General features: G+C 39.0%; 2 protein-coding genes across 2 annotated transcripts; one reads left to right on the top strand and one right to left on the bottom strand.

Moving 5' to 3' along the window:
• Window positions 1-1,729: 1,729 nt before the first annotated feature.
• LOC147298972 (pleiotropic drug resistance protein 2-like) lies at window positions 1,730-9,832 on the top strand. The gene is made up of 20 exons (XM_086247463.1): window positions 1,730-2,159; window positions 2,336-2,456; window positions 2,780-2,868; window positions 3,093-3,177; window positions 3,263-3,553; window positions 3,638-3,728; window positions 4,093-4,993; window positions 5,107-5,267; window positions 5,471-5,574; window positions 5,658-5,817; window positions 5,909-5,989; window positions 6,373-6,503; window positions 6,742-7,074; window positions 7,241-7,531; window positions 7,644-7,727; window positions 8,023-8,156; window positions 8,254-8,481; window positions 8,672-8,843; window positions 8,920-9,174; window positions 9,361-9,832. The coding sequence occupies exons 1-20, from the start codon at window positions 1,801-1,803 to the stop codon at window positions 9,628-9,630; spliced, it is 4,341 nt and encodes a 1,446-aa protein (XP_086103589.1). The 5' UTR covers window positions 1,730-1,800; the 3' UTR covers window positions 9,631-9,832.
• Window positions 9,833-11,119: 1,287 nt separating this feature from the next.
• Window positions 11,120-16,352, bottom strand: LOC147298971 (uncharacterized). The gene is made up of 3 exons (XM_086229618.1): window positions 14,196-16,352; window positions 12,019-12,326; window positions 11,120-11,479 (listed from the first exon to the last, which is right to left on the bottom strand). Exons 1-3 carry the CDS (start codon window positions 16,262-16,264, stop codon window positions 11,130-11,132), a joined length of 2,727 nt encoding a protein of 908 aa, XP_086085744.1. The 5' UTR covers window positions 16,265-16,352; the 3' UTR covers window positions 11,120-11,129.
• Between the last annotated feature and the right edge of the window lie 5,364 nt (window positions 16,353-21,716).

Raw genomic sequence — 21,716 nt, 5'->3', positions numbered from 1 at the left:
GAAATCCTGAACAGAAATCCTATATGTACTATTATAAAGGAAGCGTGTCATCTTATATGGGTAAGGGGAGCAGACTGCACTGACATTGGACCCTGTTTCCGTATAAGATGACACGCTTCTTGTACAAAAGTGCATATAGAATTGCTGTATAGAATTCTATGTGGACTACATGTGGATGAGCCGTATATAAATGCGAAAATTTCTATATAATCTTAACATGAATGTGAAAAGGCTGTTTTTCTCCCTAGGCCTTAGCTCAAGTGGCATTGGAGAGGTGGGACGAAGATAGATCCCAGGTTTGATTTCTCTTGTAAGTTGTAACCAAAAAAAAAACATAAAAAAGGTTGTTTCTCGTTTCAAACCTTTAACATTTAATTCCCAATGGAGCAACCTTACCAGGCATTATGCCAAAACATGTATTAAGGCTATCGAATTTAATTCTGTTGGACTCGACAATTATCATACTACAGTTAACTTACTTCATCGAAACCACAATAGAGTAATATACAGATTACATAACAAACTTTTCCTATATATTCTGTTAACAAACTTTAACAGCGTGTCCCCATACACACAGCACATAAAAACAAAAAGTAATTCTCACATCTACATGTGGGTCATCTACATATGGTCCGCATGAAATCTTATACGCCAATCTCATGATTAGATATCCTATATGTCAATCCTATACGTCAATCCTATATGCATACATGGAATTAACCTATAGGATAGCTCTTTTATACAAATTAGCGTGTAGGATTGCTCATATAGGATTTCATACGGACCACATATAGTGTGAGAATTGCTCTAAAAATAAAATTGGCTTTAGCAATTTAGCTTCAATAATATATATATTTTTTTCACTTCTTTTTATCCAAACAAGTTGAAAATTTCTGTGTTTTCTAACCTAGTAATTTTTTAAAGACTTAGCGACTTAATGTACGTATAGTTACGTGATTATATTTCCAATACCTACCCCAACCAATCATGAGTGTACTCTTTGGAATGCCTTGACAACTCAAAAATATTTAAAGAAAAAGATAGAATAATTGATTGCTTTGCTGTAACTTCAAGCATATCATTTTATGAATTGCATTGCATATAATACTATGCTTATAGCTATTCTTTTTAAAAAAGCGAAGGCACCATATTCCATGACCACCATAAGTATCATATGAAATAGTAGATATATATGCTCCTCCAACACATGCTCTAAATTTTGACTTTAAATATGCATATTGAAACGCTAAAGCAGGAGGAGCATCCCCATAGATTATTATAAACAGAAACTGAGAAACATAATCATATCTGAAATTAATGTCAGATTCTTCTTTTACATCTGTACGCGTTCTCTTTCTCTCTCTCTCTCTCTCTCAGCACTTAATTTTCAATGTCAAAATGACTTGGCATAGACTCTTTGGACTAAGAAAGACTGATGCATAGGCCAAACAGGCTACATAAATTTAAGTACCTTCCCACTTCTTGGGGTTCTTAATTTTATAAACCTGTCCGGAAGAACATTCTCTTCTAGAAACATTTCTACCTGCCACATTCTCTGTCAAGATTTTCAAAGTTGTACGTTTAAATTCAACCCATTTCCATACTTCCATTGTTTTTCCTTTTTGGTTATTCATTCATTGCCACTCACTATGCATTCTCAAACACTCATATCAGTATATAACCAGACATGATCACATTTCAATATCTTGTGCAATACTTACACATGTACACATATATATAGTTGATATTTTTGAATTCATTAGTACTATCTTGAATCTCTGGTGGCCGGAAAGTATAAGAATGGCGGCAGCATTGGCCGGAGATGGCTTGGTGCGGTCCGCAAGTAGCATGAGTTTGCGGACGGGAAGCATGAGAGAAATGTGGAAAGATCAGCCAGACGTGTTCCGGAGGAGCGGGCTGCAGGAGGCCAATGACGAGGAGGAGCTGAAGTGGGCGGCGATTGAGCGGCTGCCAACTTATGAAAGGTTGCGGACGGGGATGTTGAAGCAAGTCATGAGCAATGGGAGGGTGGTGCATGATGAGGTTGATGTTACTAAGCTCAGGACTGAGGATAAGAAGCAGTTGATGAACAGCATACTAAAGGTTGTTGAGGATGACAATGAAAAGTTCCTCAGGAGGCTCAGAGACAGAACTGACAGGTTACTTTCTTAATTCTTGTCTAACATGTCTTCATCAATCACTATCTAATATGTTTGGCTGCTGAGAAAAGGGAGGAAAAGATTGGGGAATTCAACTTTAATCTTGTGTATTTGGGGTTCAATTCAGTGACTATTTTATTTTTTTGATTTATTTTTGTTTTATTTTTGGGAAATAGGGTAGGAATTGAGGTTCCTAAGATTGAGGTGAGATTCCAGGATTTATCGGTAGAGGGAGATGCATATGTTGGGACCAGAGCACTTCCAACTCTGTACAATTCCACCTTGAATGCAATAGAGGTATAATTTCTCAAGTTCTTCAAAAAATTTCCTAATACTAAGAATTATCCTTTCTTAGCTTTATATGAGTCTCCGACCAAAAAAAAAAAAAGCATTATATGGGTCAAAATGGAATTTCATTAATGGTTGGTTGAAAATGAAAATGGACTTATGTAAGAGTAAAAGAATTATATTCTAATACTAAATGGGTAGAAAATTCCAAATTCCAAACGAAAGAATATGAATTTGAAGTTTCAGATTAGTTTCATGTTGTTCCATATTCATATGTTTCTGCTTGCATAAAGGGTTCTTTCTTTTCTCATTTTGATTTTCAATTTGTATAGGGGGTTCTTGGACTTGTTGGGCTCTCTCCATCAAAGAAAAGGGTAATCAAGATCCTTCAAGATGTGAGTGGAATAGTGAGACCATCAAGGTAAAATTTACAATACATATTAGCTGTTTGTAAGATTAATAGCATATTAGCTTTCACAACGCAATTTCACATAGCGTATATGCTTAAACTTTTGCTACAGTTGGTATAGTTGGACTAGCATTACCTATAAGAACTGAAATTTTTAGTTTAAGTACTTAAGTAGATTGACTGTTACCTTTGGTTTTTGAAGTCCCTTTTTGATTCATTGTAATTTTTTTTTTCAGAATGAGTCTACTTCTTGGACCCCCTAGCTCAGGAAAAACTACATTTCTAAAGGCACTTTGTGGGAAACTTGATGATGATTTAAAGGTCCGTCTTCCTCTCCCTCCCTCTCTTTCTCTCTCTGTATGTGTCTACAATTTCATGTCTGCTTACTGGTACATTTGGTGAACAGGTACGCGGAATAGTCACCTATTGTGGCCATGAGTTGTCAGAATTTGTTCCTCAGAGGACTTCTGCTTATGTTAGCCAGCATGATCTTCACTATGGTGAGATGACAGTCCGCGAGACTTTGGATTTCTCTGGGCGTTGCCTGGGAGTTGGAACCAGGTATGAAATGTTGGTAGAGTCAACAAGGCGTGAGAAAGAAGAAGGTATAAAACCAGATCCAGAGATTGATGCATTCATGAAGGCCACAGCAGTGGCTGGCCAGAAAACCAGTTTGATCACAGATTATGTTCTCAAGGTTAATATTGTTTCCCTGACATGAAACCAATGTTTTTATATCTTGCTTAAAAAGCAAAACATCTATTAATTGATTCTTTGACAGATACTTGGATTGGAAATTTGTGCTGATATTATGGTGGGTGATGACATGAGACGGGGCATCTCCGGAGGGCAAAAGAAGCGTGTAACTACTGGTACGGGTTAATTGTATGAAGAACTTCTACATTGTTATAGATGAGTGAAGTAACCAAAGAATGCAAATCTTTAAGTTCCCGGACATGTTTGGTTACTGTATTGTTAATCTTCCAAAATTAGTAATGTACAAAGTTTCTAGTATCTCTCTCTTCCTTTCTAGTAGATGGTTTGGAAAATGTTACAGCATCTTATTGTGTATATGTATATCTTATCCTTTTTCTTATCCTTCAACTTAGTTTTATGCTATGTAAGTTCTCACATATCATCTACACAATATCAAGTAAATAACTTCATTTTTATAAAGGAATATATGTATTGGCTGTTAGTCAGGATTAATTCAACCACCATTCACACTGGATGCAGGGGAAATGTTAGTTGGGCCAGCAAAAGCTTTTTTCATGGATGAAATATCAACAGGCTTAGATAGTTCCACCACATTTCAAATTGTCAAGTACATGGGGCAAATGGTTCATATTATGGATGTAACAATGGTCATTTCTCTCCTGCAGCCTGCACCGGAGACATTTGATCTTTTTGATGACATTATCCTACTTTCAGAGGGTCAAATTGTCTACCAAGGTTCCCGTGAGAATGTTCTCGAATTTTTTGAACATATGGGCTTCAAATGCCCAAAAAGAAAAGGGGTTGCAGACTTTCTGCAAGAAGTAACTTCCAAGAAGGACCAAGAACAATACTGGTCCGAAAGGAATCAACCTTACAGATATATCTCCGTATCTGAGTTTGCTCACGCCTTCAACTCCTTTCACATTGGCCTAAGGCTTTCTGAAGATCTAAGAGTCCCTTATGATAGATCCAGTGCCCATCCTGCTGCTCTGGTGAGAGAAAAGTATGGGATCTCCAATTGGGAACTCTTCAAGGCATGCTTCTCAAGGGAATGGCTGCTGATGAAGCGCAATTCATTCGTATACATATTCAAAACTACCCAGATAACAATCATGGCTACAATTGCATTGACTGTGTTCTTAAGAACAGAAATGAAAGCGGGTCAGTTACAAGATGCAGCAAAATTTTGGGGAGCATTGTTTTTCAGTCTCATCAATGTCATGTTTAATGGGATGGCAGAGCTTTCAATGACAGTTTTCAGGCTTCCACTGTTCTTTAAACAAAGGGATGCCTTGTTCTACCCTGCATGGGCTTTTGGCTTGCCCCTTTGGCTCCTCAGAATTCCCATTTCACTAATGGAGTCAGGCATTTGGATCATTCTTACATATTACACCATTGGTTTTGCACCTGCTGCTAGTAGGTAGGTGCTCAACTGCAAATTTATCTAGTTTTAGCTCATTAGTTCAATTAGGTTGAGTCTGGTAGTTTGACAAAGGAGAGGTTCTCCTGTTGACATATTATCAATATTTACAGGTTTTTCAAACAGTTCTTGGCTTTCTTTGGAGTGCATCAGATGGCTCTCTCCCTCTTCCGTTTCATTGCAGCTGCTGGAAGAACAGAAATTGTTGCAAGCACAATTGGCACCTTTGCCTTGCTAATGGTCTTTGTGCTTGGAGGTTTCATAGTTTCCAAAGGCAAGGATTCTCTCTTTTAGGGTTGGAGTTCTCTTGATTTTAAAGTAAGCTGCTGCATATATCACTTTCATGCCAGGAATCTTTCGAACATTGATCAATACATTAACAACTCAAAGCAGAACAAAGCACAGTGCTGGAGTTTTCATGATTCAATAAGATTTTGTAACAAATTACAAGAATGAATATTACTTTTCTGTGTGCAGATGACATTAAACCATGGATGATTTGGGGTTACTATATCTCTCCTATGATGTATGGACAAAATGCCATTGCTATCAATGAGTTTCTTGACAAAAGATGGAGCACTGTAAGTTATCCTTTATATTTCTTATTGAACTTCAGTAGTCTCAATTGTTGGTACTGCATATATATCATCTTCTCTTGTTACAGCCCATAAATGGTTCTAGCCAACCTACAGTAGGAAAGACCCTCCTTAAGGAAAGAGGCCTGTTTGTCGATGAATATTGGTATTGGATTTGCATTGGAGCACTTCTTGGGTATTCTCTTCTTTTTAACATTCTTTTCATTGCAGCACTGACATTTTTAAAGCGTAAGTCACTATTTCACATTGGTAATTTGGTTCTCTGGCTTTGAAGACAAGGAACCCTGTACTCATTGTTCTCTCCTGGACTCAATTTCAGCACTTGTTGATTCTAAAGCTGTAATTGTCGATGAAAACTCTGAAAGCAATACTAAGAAGCAGTTGACATCCAATCCGGAAGGTTGTTCGTTTATGCTACTTCTGCTACTTGTAAATCTCAGTTTTCCTGTCCATTATACTTTTTTTGATTATGACATCGAGTGATGCTTTAACTAAGAAGTGAAATTTAAAAAGATTCACTTCCAGACGCAATTTATCTTTTATAAGTCATTAACAAAAAAACATTGTCTGCGAATTATGATTGATAAGACCATGCTGGATATGGAATTGAGCTAACAGCACAATTATAAGAAGCAAGTTAACATGATTTTCTCTTATCACTCAGTGCTTTTTTGCCATATGCCTCATTGAAGTTTTCATATAGTACTATAAATGCTATTGCATAAACATTTCATGATTGCTCTTCTAACTTTTTTCTCTTTTAATATCTCCAAATTAATGTAGGTACTGATATAGGGAGTAGTAGCTCAATCATCAGTTCTTCGAACAATGAATCTAGAAGAGGAATGGTGTTGCCCTTCCAACCCCTTTCACTTGCTTTTGACCATGTGAATTACTATGTGGATATGCCTGCTGTAAGTCACTTTGTTCAATCCACCATGCATTAATATTTTTCCCATCTTTATTCTGTCCTATCTGAAGATAAACTTGAATTATAAAATAATTGTAACGGTTCATTTATTTCTCAGTTGTAGTTCATTAGGTTGAAAATTGAAAATTGGAAAATTTTCAGAAATCACAGTAGTTCAAGAACTGAAGAGTAGTACCAGATGCAAATTTTAAATACATTGAAATACTTTTTCATACCATCAGGAAATGAAGAGTCAAGGGGTAGAAGAGAGCAGACTGCAACTGCTAAGAGATGTCAGTGGTGCTTTCAGGCCAGGTGTTCTAACAGCATTAGTAGGAGTCAGTGGTGCTGGAAAGACGACCTTGATGGATGTCTTATCAGGAAGGAAGACTGGTGGGTATATTGAGGGAACTATAAGCATTTCTGGCTACCCAAAGAACCAAGCTACATTTGCTCGGGTTAGCGGTTATTGTGAACAGAATGACATCCATTCTCCTTATGTGACTGTCTATGAATCTCTCTTATATTCTTCATGGCTGCGTCTTGCTTCGGATATAAAGAACGAAACACGAAAGGTGATTGTCTGTGAATCTATTGTTACAATTTATATTCCCAACCTCAAGTTTGAAATACTATCAACCATTGACATAAAAATCACAATGCTGCTTAAGTTATGCTTGTGCCACAAGAAACTAAGCCAGATCGAAAACGTAGTTGACAAAATTTTCATTTATCTAATAGATGTTTGTTGAACAAGTCATGGAACTAGTGGAGCTTAACCCCTTGAGAAATGCTTTAGTTGGACTTCCGGGAGTATATGGTCTTTCAACTGAACAGAGGAAGAGGCTCACAATAGCCGTAGAGTTGGTTGCTAATCCCTCCATTATCTTTATGGACGAACCCACATCGGGGCTTGATGCTCGAGCTGCTGCAATTGTTATGCGTACGGTAAGGAACACAGTAGATACTGGTCGAACTGTGGTGTGCACAATCCACCAACCAAGCATAGATATCTTTGAAGCTTTTGATGAGGTATATATAGTTCATCTCTGGACTCAATTGTATTGGTACAAATTCTGTTTGTACTCTTCATCACTTTTTATGCTTTCTAGCCATCTCAACTTGATGATGTTTTCTTCTGAAGCTACTTTTGATGAAAAGAGGAGGACGAGTTACTTTCGCCGGACCCCTAGGTCTGCATTCTCATAAACTTATTGAATACTTTGAGGTGAGTTTTTCCTAATATTCTTACACTAGTTTGAATAAACTTTCTGAAAATAAGAAAATTTCTAAATAAGTATATTAACATTTATATCAAACATGTCATATAGCCAAGTAGGCATTCTAGTTGAAACACAAGGACTTGAATAATGTATTTCCAAGGTATTATTGATAAGATAAGAGAAAGTAGGCTCAGATGGTATGGACATATATACAACTTACCACTAATGCACCTAAAACCAGAGAAAGACTATAGACTATTAGAGGGATCCCTTTTGACTGATATGTGAAACCTCTTGTAGGCTATTCCAGGGGTGCAAAAGATAAAAGAGGGTTATAATCCTGCAACATGGATGTTAGAGATCAGCTCTAGTGCAGTTGAGACTCAACTTGGAATTGATTTTGCAGAATTTTATGCCAATTCCGAACTCCATAGGTACGTAATACACTAGTACATTATATATATTTTTCTCAACCTCCTTCCTGTTGTGTGTGTTTTGAATTTTCTCTAAAATACTTTCCCAATTTTTCAGGAGAAATCAGGAGCTCATCAAGGAGCTAAGCACTCCACAACCAGGTTCCAAGGATCTCTACTTCCCCACCCGGTACTCACAAAGCTTCATAACTCAGTGCAAGGCTTGTTTCTGGAAACAGCACTGGTCATACTGGAGGAATTCCCAATACAATGCAATCCGGTTCTTCATGACAATTGTTATCGGTATCTTATTTGGTGTAATCTTTTGGGGCAAAGGAAACCAGATGTATGTCCAAGTTTTTTTTAAAATAAGCCACACTAATTGCTCTATATATGTGTGTGTGTGTGTGTGTGTGTATATATATATGTATATACATATATATACATCTTGTAATTTGGGTCTCATGTTGATGCACTACTTAAAATAACACATAGCAACTCATATGAGGCTAAATGACAGATTATATTGTCTACAGACATAAACAACAAGACCTGATTAATCTTCTGGGAGCTACCTATGCTGCTGTTCTTTTCCTTGGAGCCTCCAACGCATCTGCGGTACAATCTGTTGTGGCAATTGAGAGAACGGTATTCTATCGTGAGAGAGCAGCAGGAATGTATTCTGAGTTGCCTTATGCATTTGCTCAGGTAATAGAAACAATTTATGAATGTAAATGATTGAGTCTTTCATTAATGTTTTTTTTCTTTTTTCTTCGTGTTGCAGGTGGCTATAGAAACAATTTATGTTGCAATACAAACCTTCATCTATGCTCTTCTACTCTATTCCATGATAGGGTACCAATGGAAGGTGGAGAAGTTCTTCTATTTCTATTACTTCATATTCATGTGCTTTACCTACTTCTCAATGTATGGGATGATGGTGGTTGCACTAACTCCTGGCCATCAAATTGCTGCCATTGTTATGTCCTTCTTCCTGAGCTTCTGGAACTTGTTTTCGGGTTTCCTCATCCCCAGGCCGGTACGTAATTAGACCCCTAATCTTTGTTAGGATGAGAAAGCAGATAAGATATAAAAATGTTTTCCAAAACACAAGCAAGAAAATAGTTCAAGCTCAATTTAATGTACTATTTCATAACCTTGAAATTAGGCATCACCTTATAGCTCAAAGGCACAATTAGTTGATCATCATGCTCTAATGTTGCAGCTAATCCCAATATGGTGGAGGTGGTATTACTGGGCTTCCCCAGTTGCTTGGACAATCTATGGCATTTTTACATCTCAAGTTGGTGACAAAAAGAGTTTACTTGAAATTCCTGGTGGAGCACCAAAAGCAGTGGATGCATTCCTTAAGGAGTACTTGGGCTATGACTATGACTTCCTTGTGCCTGTAGTCCTTGCACATGTTGCTTGGGTCCTCCTCTTCTTCTTTGTCTTCGCCTATGGCATCAAGTTCCTTAACTTCCAAAGAAGATAACAAACTTCCATATGCTTTCAAGAATAGATATCTACAGTCTACAGATTGATACTGTGTGTTAATTAATTTGTCATAGGTACTCCTTGGCCGAACAGAAATTGTCGTTATCTTTATTTCATGTTTGTAACTGAAATTTCTCCTGACTTATTTTCTGTTGTTTTTTTTTTTATTTTCAGTGAATTTTCTCTTGAAGCTTGCGTGCAAACACTTTTGTATTAAGTATTAATGAGAATGGAAATGCTCAATTATAACATAGTGGTTTTGCTCACATTTGTTTGTTGCATTTACCATTTAACGTATGCATGGAGAGAGAGACAGAGTGACAGAGTGACAGAGAGAGGGATAAGGACAGAGAAAACACTATACTGATCAATCACAAAGAATATTCTGTATTATTAGGTTCTGCAGCCTTTTGATATCTTTGTTCTAGTTTTGATTCATGTGTTTGTGTTATAATTAAAAGACCCAGTGTGAACTATAAGTGGATCACTAATTTATATAGAGTGTTGTTATTTGCACACTTTTTTTTTTTTTCTTTTTGCACACTATTTTCTCATTTTTTCTTACTTCACACCTCCACACTCCTCCCAAAGTTGAATTTTCTCATACACACACCCCTCACAATTATCAAATTACCCTTGACTCACCAAATTTCTCATTTCACACCCCACCCCCAACCCCACCTCCCAACCAAAACCAGCAACACACACCCCTCCTCCCTCAGCCACCCCCACCGCCGGCAAGGTCGCCGGCGGCTCAACCCTTCCCTTCCCTTCTCTCTCAACCAAATAGCTATAATTAAAAGACCCAGTGTGAGCCATCAGTGTTATAGATAGTTGTGTTATCTTTCTGATGTGAAATCAACTTCATTAACACTCATGGCTTATATTGAGTAATACTAACCACAACAATCTCCATCTTGATGCATCATTAGTTCATCACAGCTCTACCTCAAGCAGCATCAGGTGTACCATGATCCTTGCAATACCAACACCACCCTTATTGCTGTCATCAGCTATCACCACCTAGGAGTTCAAATTCTATATTTTCAAATATCCCATTCTGAAATTCCTTAATCTTCAGCTTATGTTAGGCTAGCAATGGCTTGTAGATGCATTCCATGATCTGGCCATGGTTATTTTTCCATTGCTTAGAGAGTTAGAGTAGACTAGCAATGGGTTGTTTTCCATATGATTGACTGATTAAGGCAACAAAAGAAAAAAAAAAATGTGTGCTTGAATAGCGAAAAAGGATTTGTATGACTAGAATTAATTATATTATATGGAGCCATAGGGCATTTTTCACTTCAGGAAGTGGTAACCTCAAATCTAATAACCACAGGTAATAACAAAGAAGCATAAACCTTGAGCTACATTCTTAAAAACACAATTCAATCAACTGAATTTGTGATTTTTGAATTGCACAAAAAGCAAAGGGGGGGCTCATCTGAGAAGTTACATGCATTCCTAATATAAACAGTAGTGTCATTCATTTTCATTTCATAGAGAAGCATACGCAATAGCCCGAATCTCTTTCTTGCTCTTCACCACACACCGCTTCTTGGTCTCAAAATCAAGTTTATCCAAATCCTCTGCAATTCCCAAATAGCCATATAAACAATCTGCTTCATCTGCCAAATCCTGTTGCTTTCCTTCGCCACTGTTGCTGAGGCCACCAGAAGTGATTTGCTGGAACTCAGCCTTCCCATGTTTGTTGTCAGAAAAAACCTTGTGAAGCCTTTCTGCTCCTCGAAAACTGGAAAATGTGGCATTGAATGTCACCACCATGATACTCTGATTTGCTGGTTTCCCACGGCACACCTTAGTCTTCCCCTCACCAAATCCTATACCTATGATTGAGTTGGGAAGAAAATTCCCAAAATAGATCACGCAAACAAAAAAAATGTCATAAACATAAAAACTATTCAACAAAGCAGTAAGCCAACTACAAGGTTGACAAGAAAAAGCATGTTAAAAAGGCAGAAATGCAGCCAGTTCTTAAGTTAGAAATATGCAACTGCCCTGCATAAAAAACCTGAGTACAGGGGTTAGCCTTCTAGTTTTTTATGTTCAAATTAACAAATTAGGATCAAAAGAAGAATTTAAGGTTAAAAACTCATTCCCCCTCCCCCAAATGTTGTCACCGATCAAAAAAATTTCTAGCAAATCATTTGGTTAAGAAAAACTCAAAGTTCGAAAGAAATGATATAAGTGAAGAAAAAAATAAAATGGGAGGATAAAACAAAAATATGACAAGAAACATAATCTCAGATGGATGATGGAGAAGATAGAAATCATGCAACATTTACCTGCTACAAGAGTACCCAAAAAAATAATAAGTGAAATATGTGGCAGAAATCATCAGTGAGAAAATTACATAGTTACTTACCTCCAAGAATAGCCTCAAGCCCTTCAATACTTACGATCAAACGTTCATCCGGATTTTTACTTGCTATGGAACTGTTGTGGATGACAACAACTGGAGGCCAGATAACTAGGTCCTCCTTCATAGCCAAGGCTTCAGCATCTGGCAAATTTCGCTGGACCCATGTATTATTCAAGACTGCTGCACTGTCCCATCCCAACAGCACACAAAGTGCTTTATGAAAACCCAAGTGCTCTGCTCTGAGACCAACCATATGTGACATGAAGGAATGCATTACCAAGGGCAGCGTGCCTGCAAACTCTTTGGAGTTGCTGATATAACAGGCAGACAGATTGATTAATCAATAGAATTTCCATTGAAGCCTAAATAAACTAAACGCAGGACAAACTACAGCATCACTTCAACATTATTTGGTAGGAGACGAGGTGAACAGGGTGTACACACCCTATGTGTCCTCTCTCTCATCACATGATGAGAGAGATTGGACAATGGGTGTATGCACCCATTACATGAAAGTTTTACTCAATGAACAGAGCCAATACCTTGCTTCACAAATTAGAAACATATCCCTAGAGTGTGACTCATGTACTATTACTGTATTACATGCATAAAGTTCATCTATGATGTCAGTAATGGTTTCCTAAGTAAGTATCTTCCTAGTCCAGCATTCAACCCAGAGAAAAATAAAGAGTTACAAGGTTACAAGATTTGAAAGTGCAAGAGGCAAAGGACTCAGAATACTGGAATTATCCACGCACCACATATAACATAACAAAAGGCTTTCATATAAAAGAAGAAAAAAAATGGATTGCCAAGGAGAGATCTCTTCCATAGAGTAACAAGCAGGAACTTCAGCTTACTGAAAGGATAGAAAACCTACAGCTGTCACCTATGAAGATCTACTACCAAACCAAAGTTCAAGGTAAAGGGAGCTTTAAGCTTATTGGAGACAGAGGGAAGGAGAGAGGGAATTGATAGTTAATGCAACCATCATTACTCCTCTGCTAGTGAAGTTCAATGAAAAGCAATCCATCTGCAACAGATATATGCTAATCAATTGCTTAAAAGATTTACTTCCAAGAAAAATGCTTCCTTCGAAAAGCTCAAAATGTCCTATCTAATAAACAAGACACTGTCACCACCCTGGGTTTCAAGCAGGCATAGTAATAAATAAAACACATATAACTAAAGAGATGCCCAAAAATAAAGGAACTAGAACCTATTCTTCCAGCCATCACCACCTAAAAATGAGCCTTCAATGCTCTAAATTCCAAATTCTAATGTACCTCTTTGGCATCTTAATTCTAACCATTCAATAGATAATACTTTCCCTAGTTTCTAATCCACCTACATAGGCAGAAAGAACCCATATGTGAATTCTGGTAGCCCAAAGAAAATGCCTTAACTCTGTGCTCACATATGCATTTTCAACAATTTGGTTACTACAAGAAGTCATAGACTGATAAAAGTTTGATAATCCAGCTCTTTCAGTATTACTTTTGGATGGTGGGAATAACAGTTTTACGACCTGCTGCCCTAGGCACTTCCAACGCATCACTAGCCACCATTACCAAGACTGTAAATATCACCCTAGTAACGCTACTACCGCAGCCATAAACTCTTCATCAGCATTTCTCCTTTCAAAATAACCATGAAACAAAAAGAAGCATTCCACCCTTTTCCCTTCCATCAACAATTTTCCTCCTTACTCCGTCTTCTAGATTACGAATGGAAGTATAACACTTGGCCATGGTTTGCTCCTCCAATAGCACTCACCAATTATATAAATTGTACAATTTATGCAGCAGCAGTAAGAGTGTGGACATCCAGAAAGCTCTTGTGGTCCAATTAACCTCATCTTCTTCTGGAAGAAATTCTGGAAGAAAGTTCAAGAACATTTAACCTTACACCTGCATTTTCAGTCACCCTACAATTAAGGACCAAGTAGTCACACCCTCCAAGAAAGCCAAAATTCAGAAAAGTCTCTCCTTCCACGGCCAACATTTGGAAAATTCAAGTGTAGCAATGTATCCTTGTATGCAGGTAGAGAACTAAAACTTAAACCTTACCCAACTGCACTTCTATCCGATTTAAATTGCTATAAGCTATAACTATTCACATGATTGCAGCAGATAGAGTAAATTCAAATTTTAAAACATATTAGAACTTAGATGACAGACCTGGCACATACGCAACACTTTGTAGTAAACTTTCCTCCTCCCATGAATTTCCTTCTTTGAGATGTGTTCTCATTCAAGAGTTTAATGTACTTTAAAAAGGCGCTATCTACCAGCTTCTTGAGCTCCTCAGAATCTTCAGGGGTATTCTTTTTGCAAGGTTTCACCTTAACATTTGGAAGACCATCCACTTGTGGATGAATGCTAATGCTTCCGCTAAAATCATCTGGTTGTTTCATCCGAGATTTGAACTGGTCTCGAAGCTTACAACCTAATAAGATTTTGAGATCAGGAGCTTTTTGAGCAGGCCCCAAAGGCTTCTTTATATTGTCAGATGATGTCAAAGGTCCCAAACGCTCCTTTATACTGCCAGATGATTCCAAAGGTGCCAAGCGCCTCTTGACACTGCCAGGTGATTTCAGAGTTCCCAAATGCTTCTTTGCACTGCCAGGTGATTTCAGAGTTCCCAAACGATTCTTTACACTGCCAGGTGATTTCAGAGTTCCCAAACGCTTCTTTACATCTCCCCTGGCAGATTTGAATTGTTCACCATAATGCTCTTGCATAGAAGCTGGCAGTTCAGAAGATGGTAATAAAATGTCAGAATTCATTTTGTTGATATCCTCACCATTCCATTGGTCCCCTCCATAGGCCACATCTTGGTTAATGTTCCTCCATTGATTCTCTCCACCGGTCACACCCTCGTCAATGTTCCATTGACCCTCTCCACAGGTCACATCTTGGTCAATGTTCCATCCACCCTCTCCACAGGTCGCATCTTGGTCAATGTTCCATTGACCCTCTCCGATGGTCCTAAACTGTTCAATATCTTCACTAGTCCACTGTCTGTCCCCATAGCTCGAGTTTGGTACAATGGAAGAGGCATTCAAATCATTGAGCAAATTATAATTTGAGTCATCCCCACTTAGTTTCTTTTCTAGAGCAAGTTTTCTCATTCTACACATTTCCAGAGTGGTCATGTCGTACAAACCTTGATCTCTCTCGAGCAGAGCTAATCTCCTCAATGTACCTTCATACGATAATGGTTCAAAAGGTTCAAGTTCAACCCCTCTTTCAAGACCATAATCTCCTCCCAACCCGAAGCTCCAGGTTCTCGAACTAGAACCCAAAACTCCCTCATAACCCAGGAATGATTGTTGTTCATTCAGAGACTGATAACTAGGAATGGTTTGTGTTTGTTCCCTTAAATTATGATGATATTGGTCCCATTGGCTGCTCTGCTCAGTAGCTACTCTAAGAGAGTCATTGATTCCACTAACTCTGTCTACAATAGAATCCACCATGCTAGGCCTCAAATAACTTAGAGGAGGAGGAGGAGGAGGAGGCTTTGGGCGGTCTTCTCCAGAACTTGCCATCTTTTTATAGAGAAGGTCAAGCACAGGCAAGGCACTCAAATCACCACCATTGTTCTCACTCCTTTGACCTTGAGAATACCCACCTAGACCAAAAGGTCCCGCACCCATTTCTCTACTGCTTCTGTTAAACTCATCTGAAAAGCCGCCAAAACCCTCCTTTGAACCCCAAGCTCCGGACCCAAATACGGGCTTACCTTCTTGACCCGGACCCGGGTATGGACGGTGGTCCCCACGCCTAAAGTCCTCGTTTTTTTGGACACCCACATGGGACATTCCCAATGGCGACGTGAAGCCGCAATCAAAATGCCCATATTGCTTTGTGGGGTCCACACCCAGACCCGAAGACCCGGTTTGCCCACCTCCTCCGCCATAACCCTTTTCGGCATTGATTCTATAAGAATCACCCCCGTTGCCATAACCGACTTCGGGTCGGGCCAAACAGTTGGGTTTCTGGGCCAGCAGATGGTTCCACTCGAACTTCATCGACAGCGATTCGCTGGGAGGCAAGTCCCCGCCGAACCGTGACAGTTTCAGCGGCGGTTGCATATCGTACTCTCTCCTGGCCTCCGGTTCCGGTCTATACGAACCCGAACCCCGACTCGAGTACGAGCGTCGATTCTCCTCCTTTATCTCACGGTCCTTACTCGAAGACCGACTCGTAAAGTTCCCAAACCTCCGCTTCCCAATCATCGTCATGAAAACAAAACCCTGACGTTTCGAAAACAAAGTTCGACGTCCGGAACGACGTCGTAGCTGGGCGACGGACTTCCTAAGCCGACGAGAAAAGTAGCGAGTGCGAAACCCTAGAAAAGAGGTGTCAGAGAAAAAAAGACTAGAAAACGACGTCGGATGACTGACCGTGAGCGTGAAATTTGGGAAGCTTTGTGATCGATACGGCGGCGCCGCTGTGGTCGTTTTTTCTTGCGTCAGGGAATGAGAGTGGGGGGGTTTTGATTTCCGATTTTTCAAGGTTGTGGGAGTGTGCTCGGTGTGGGAAGGTGGTGATCGGGTGAGGACGGATTTGGTGAGCTTGGTGATGTGGCGGAGTGTTATTGGTTGGGCTAGAGGAGAGAGAGGAACTGGATTGAGTGATGTCCAATGAATAGTTGAAGTGAGAAGCGGTTTGGGTGGGCTTGCGAGTATGGGAGTGCTGCTTTTTTTGTTTTTTGGTTGAGAAGAGTGTAGCTTTTTTGATAGGGGGGGGGCTATTCAGACCACCCTAATCCACTAAGTTGACCACCTCACTTAAATTTTTACCCCTTTGTGCCCATTTTGCCCCTGCATTAAAAAAAAAAAACCATTTCTCCAATTTTGGCCGGCCACCTCTCCCCGCCGCCGCGGAGCTTCACGACGTCGATTAGCCGCGCACGGTGGTCGGATGAACAAGGAAAGACCATGGTTGGACTCGCCGTGACCTGGGGAACAAAACCCAAGTGGTCCGGCGTCTCAACTTCGCCGGAAAAGGAAGATCGCCGACGAAGGGGCCGATCGGGTCACGACGTCGATTAGCCGCGCACGGTGGTTGGATGAACAAGGGAAGACCAGGGTTGGACTCGCCGTGACCTGGGGAACAAAACCCAAGTGGTCCGGCGTCTCAACTCTGCCGGAAAAGGAAGATCGCCGACGAAGGGGTCGTCGGGTCTTCGCCTGGGCCGATCGGGTCTTCGCCTGGGTGGGTGGGTCTTCGCCTGGGAGGGGTGGGGTCGACCGGCGAAGGGGAGGGGTGGGGTCGCGCCAGCGGTGGGGAGGGGGTAGGGTTGCGCCAGCGGCGGGGAGGGGTGACCGGCCAAAGTGGAGATGGTTTTTTTTTTTTTTAATGCAGGGGCAAAAATTTAAGTGGGGTGGTCAACTTAGTGGATTAGGGTGGTGTGCATAGCCCCCCCCTTTTTGATATTAGCGGGATTGTGCTTTTTGGCACTTGTTTTTCTTTTTCTGAATGATGTGCAGTTATACGAGGAATTGGATAAACTCTGGCAACGGTCTACTTGATGGACTGGGTTTTGGATTGGATCCTTTAATTTTGGGCTGGGCTCAGGGACGGATCCAGGATCTCCAACCTGGGGGGTCATGGTTAGGTAGCCTGGCGCCGCGAAGCGGCGGCAAAATATTTTAGGAACCGGGCACTGCAGCCCAGTAGCCCAGTAGTAATAGACTAATAGTAATAGACTAATAAACTAATAGTAAATAAACAGCCCGCAGGCCGGTCCATATATACTAAATAATAGTAATAGACTAATAAACTAATAGTAAATAAACTGCCCGGTCCCTACAATAATAGTCTATTACTATTATTTTTTATAAAACATAAACAGCCGCAGGCCGCAGCCCAGTAACCCAGCCCCCTCTTCAGCTCTTCAGCCTCTTCTTTTCTCACTTTCTCTGTTTCATGGCGTTTCATCACCTGGAAGGCTGGAGGCTGGAGCAGTGGAGCCCTGGAGGTCGCCTTCTTCACGTCAGGCCGTCGGGGTCGGGGGGTCGCCTTCTTCACGTCGGGGGGTCGCTGGTGTCGCCGTCCAGAGGTCGAAACCTGCATGCTCCGCCGTTCGGGGGGTCGCCCGACCCCCCAAGATTGGCTGTGCATTCGTCCCTGGCTGGGCTTGGGCTACCCACTTTGGGCTAGCTTGGTGCTTCTTTTTGCACTCAAATTTCTTGCATAAGGACCGAGCAAGGAATAAAATTTCGGGTTTCGAAAAAATTTCGATAAAAAATTCGACGAAAATTTCAAAGATTTTTAAATTTCGACAAAAATTAGACATAAATTTCTATCAAAATACGAAAATTTTAAATAAAACTTTACCATATGTTTATTTAACATATTATCTACTACATTGATAAAAAACATTGAAGAAATTAAATTATAGAGTATGTTTCATGTAATATAAGATGAATATAATGCACGCTGGAGACAAAATAGTTTACTAATTAATAATTACATAAATTTGATTGAACAAACACCTTAGAGCTTGTGTAATTTATTTTCCAGTTTTTCATAAATGAAAAAGAACTTTTCAGAGCTTTGAATTGTTGTTGTTTGTGCTTGTTTGAAGTTGTTCGTGCTTGTTTGAAGTTGTTCCATTATTACTTTCATTGAAAATTTCAAGGACGAAATTCTTTGAAGGGGGATAGATTGTGAGACCCTTTTGAAGGGGGGTAGATTGTGAGATCTCGTATTTTTCCAAATTTTATTTTGAAAAATATTTTAAATATTTTAAAAATTTATTTAAGAAAGAAAATATTTTAGGTTAATTTTATAATTTTTGTTTTAAATTAGTTTGACCCGTTCTTTGACTTTTTGAACTATTGTGATTTTGACTTCGATCTGTGGTTTGTTGGAAAGGTCTCGAACACACAATTATATGAGTGCAAACTGTGCATCAATTGGAGGTACGGTTTGACAGATATGAGCATTTGAAATGATGGACATTTTTGTAAATTTATAAACATGAATTTTAAAAATTCAAAATTGAATTTTAAAAATTCAAAATCGAATTTTAAAAATTCAAAATCGAATTTTAAAAATTTAAAATCGAATTTTGTATGTTAATTCTCTCTCCACAATATCAATTCACGCAACCCAATACCACTACCCAGTACCCACCCTGATGGCATGATCTTTTTCTTTCTTTTATTTTCTTTCTCCTTTTTTTTTCTTTTTTTTTTCTTTCTCCTTCTTCTTTCTTTTATTTTCTTTCTCCTTTTTCTTTCTTTTTTTTTTCTTCTTCCTTTCTCTCATTTCCTCTGTCAGTAACTTCATCCCCCTTTGCGCCGACCACCAGCCCACCCTCTCTCTCTCTCTCTCTCTCTCTCTCTCTCAGTATTCCATCCCCTCACCTGCGCTTACATCCCCTCACCTGCGCCGACCACCAGCCCACCCTCACCTTTTTCTCCCTGCTCTCGCCCTCTCCTGTCGCCCCCTGCCGCCGAAACCCACCAAAACCCAACCCCTCCTCTCTTCCTCCACATCTTCAGCTCCTCCCAAATCTCAACCTCCCCAAACTCAGCCTCCCTAAAACCCAGAAATCCCACCCAGCCGAAAACTTTGGCGAAATCATTGAAATCCAGACGAAATTTTGTTGGTTTAGTGTTAAAATTTTCATACCTCAAAAAATCGAAAATTTCGGCAAAATTTAAATCCTTGGGTCCAAGCTAAATTTCCAAAATTTTATGAATTGATCCGTTCTTAAATTTTTAATTTTTATTTCTTTGAAAATGAAAAATAAATAAATAAAAAGGCTTCTTTTTTTTTTTTAAGTCCATTTTAGAAAATAGGCTTTTTTTTAAGGTTTACTATCAAAATTAAATCTCAATGCAATCCACTTTAATGAAATCACATAAAAAAATGTGTTAGGCACAAAGCCCAGCGCGTCCATTTTTTTTTTTTTTTTTTTTTTTTTTTGCGTAGTGAGAATTGTCACTATCCAACACTGGTAATTATAGTCATTGTTGGACAGTAGCAATTCTTATTGTGCAACAATACCCAAAACAAAGACAACTTATATAAATTTTTTGTCTTTTCTTCCATAAACATGCCAAAAAAACCATAAAACCAACACAAAACATAAAAATTCAAACTTTTGAAATAAAAAAATCTTAATTTTAACATTAACAATAATTGACATTGTCTGTTAGTAACTATCATCCTAGATAGTTACTACTCGACAATAACAGTCGCCCAGTACTTCCAATCACGCCCAGCTCTTCCAGATCGTGCCTAGCACCTCTAGATCAAGCCTAGCACTTCTAGATCAAAGGTCGACAAACTTTGATCTGGAGTTCGCCAGCCTCCTTCAAGGTTCCGAAGAGAAGAGAGAGAGAGAGAACGGAGACAGAGATTAAAGAAAAAGATCGAAAAGAGAGATGGTTGCGGTCTCGTCAGCCTTACTTGCCAAAAGGCGAGGGTGCGATCAGAGAAGAAGATGGAGAGAAAGAGTGAGGCCATCAGAGAATGAATGAGAGAGAGAGAGAGAGAGAGAGAGAGAGAGAGAGATAAACCAGTTTTTTTTAAAGATGGGTTTAAAACTAATTAAGTGGACTTTTTTAAGATATGGGTAAAGTAGGTGGGTTTAATTATCCGTAAGAGTCTAAAAGTGGACTTTATAATAATTATCTAGTAAATAAAAACCTTCACTTTTTTATATATTTATTAATTAGTTTCCTTTTAAAGCTTTAAAAAATAAAAATAACATTTTTAAGAGTTAGTTTTGATATATTTTCATATATTGTTGATTGTAGTGAGTGATATAAGTAGTCATACTATATAGTTTAACTTTTCTTCCCAACTTATAAGGCATCATTTACATTGGGCTCTCTATTACTATTGTTCTTTAATGAAATCATGTGGTGTGTATTCATGTGCTACATAGGTCAAGAAAAAAAAATTGACACAAACAGTAGTGTCCTTTTAAAGATTAGGTACAAACAATATTCGCTCAAGACTATTTTCACTTTAAAAAAAATGTGAAGGTCATGAAGCAAATTCCACTAGGCTCCTACTTTGGGCGCACATGTGGACCTTACTGGCCCAGCAAAGCCCACCAAAGAAAAGAGCTTGTATTCCAAATGGGAAGCAGTAAAGAGAATCACTAGGCAATGGCAATACATGATGTCACTGCTTGATGCTTTATTTACTTATATACCCTCACTGCCTCACACCAAGCATAGAAGCATACACACTTTTGCCACCAACCCCAATGTTCAAAATTTAGTCCGCCACCACCCAACTCAGACTACTCAAATTGTTCAACTTTGCAAGGAAAGACATGGCTAGATTGGCTTAGTACATTTTAAAAAATGAAAAGAAAAGAAAATCAAAGTGGACCTAACAATACCAATCATTTAGTCCACATGTGTGGAAAATGAACTATATATTATGTTCATACATTTATCAAATTGATTTAACTATTAGGACCATATGTTGGACTGGAAAGTGTTTACCAGCCTGACATATAGTTACTTTATTGTATGTATTGAAACATATCTTAGTACTCTTTATATATGGTCCCAAATCCTGCCTAGGAATCAAGGAATTAGAAAAGGTATACAGTAATGCTACACTTACCACATTTTTATACCACAATTTCATACCATCTTACATGGCATTCATACATTGGACACTAAAAATTAAAAATTAAAATCTAAAAAAGAAAAA

This window comes from Dryas octopetala, chromosome 1 (assembly GCF_963921425.1).
Source record: "Dryas octopetala chromosome 1, drDryOcto1.1, whole genome shotgun sequence".
NCBI lineage: Eukaryota > Viridiplantae > Streptophyta > Magnoliopsida > Rosales > Rosaceae > Dryas > Dryas octopetala.
Note: the sequence above shows the minus strand (reverse complement) of the source record. Positions and strands in the feature narration are given on the sequence as shown.

Coding starts and splice junctions, on each gene's coding strand:
- LOC147298972 (XM_086247463.1), top strand. CDS start 1,801: ATGGCGGCAGCATTGGCCGGAGATGGCTTGGTGCGGTCCGCAAGTAGC. Junction 5,575..5,657: donor TTGACAAAAGATGGAGCACT/GTAAGTTATCCT, acceptor CTCTTGTTACAG/CCCATAAATGGTTCTAGCCA. Junction 7,728..8,022: donor AACTTATTGAATACTTTGAG/GTGAGTTTTTCC, acceptor AACCTCTTGTAG/GCTATTCCAGGGGTGCAAAA.
- LOC147298971 (XM_086229618.1), bottom strand. CDS start 16,264: ATGACGATGATTGGGAAGCGGAGGTTTGGGAACTTTACGAGTCGGTCT. Junction 12,327..14,195: donor AAGTGTTGCGTATGTGCCAG/GTCTGTCATCTA, acceptor CTGTTATATCAG/CAACTCCAAAGAGTTTGCAG. Junction 11,480..12,018: donor GCTTGAGGCTATTCTTGGAG/GTAAGTAACTAT, acceptor ACTCAATCATAG/GTATAGGATTTGGTGAGGGG.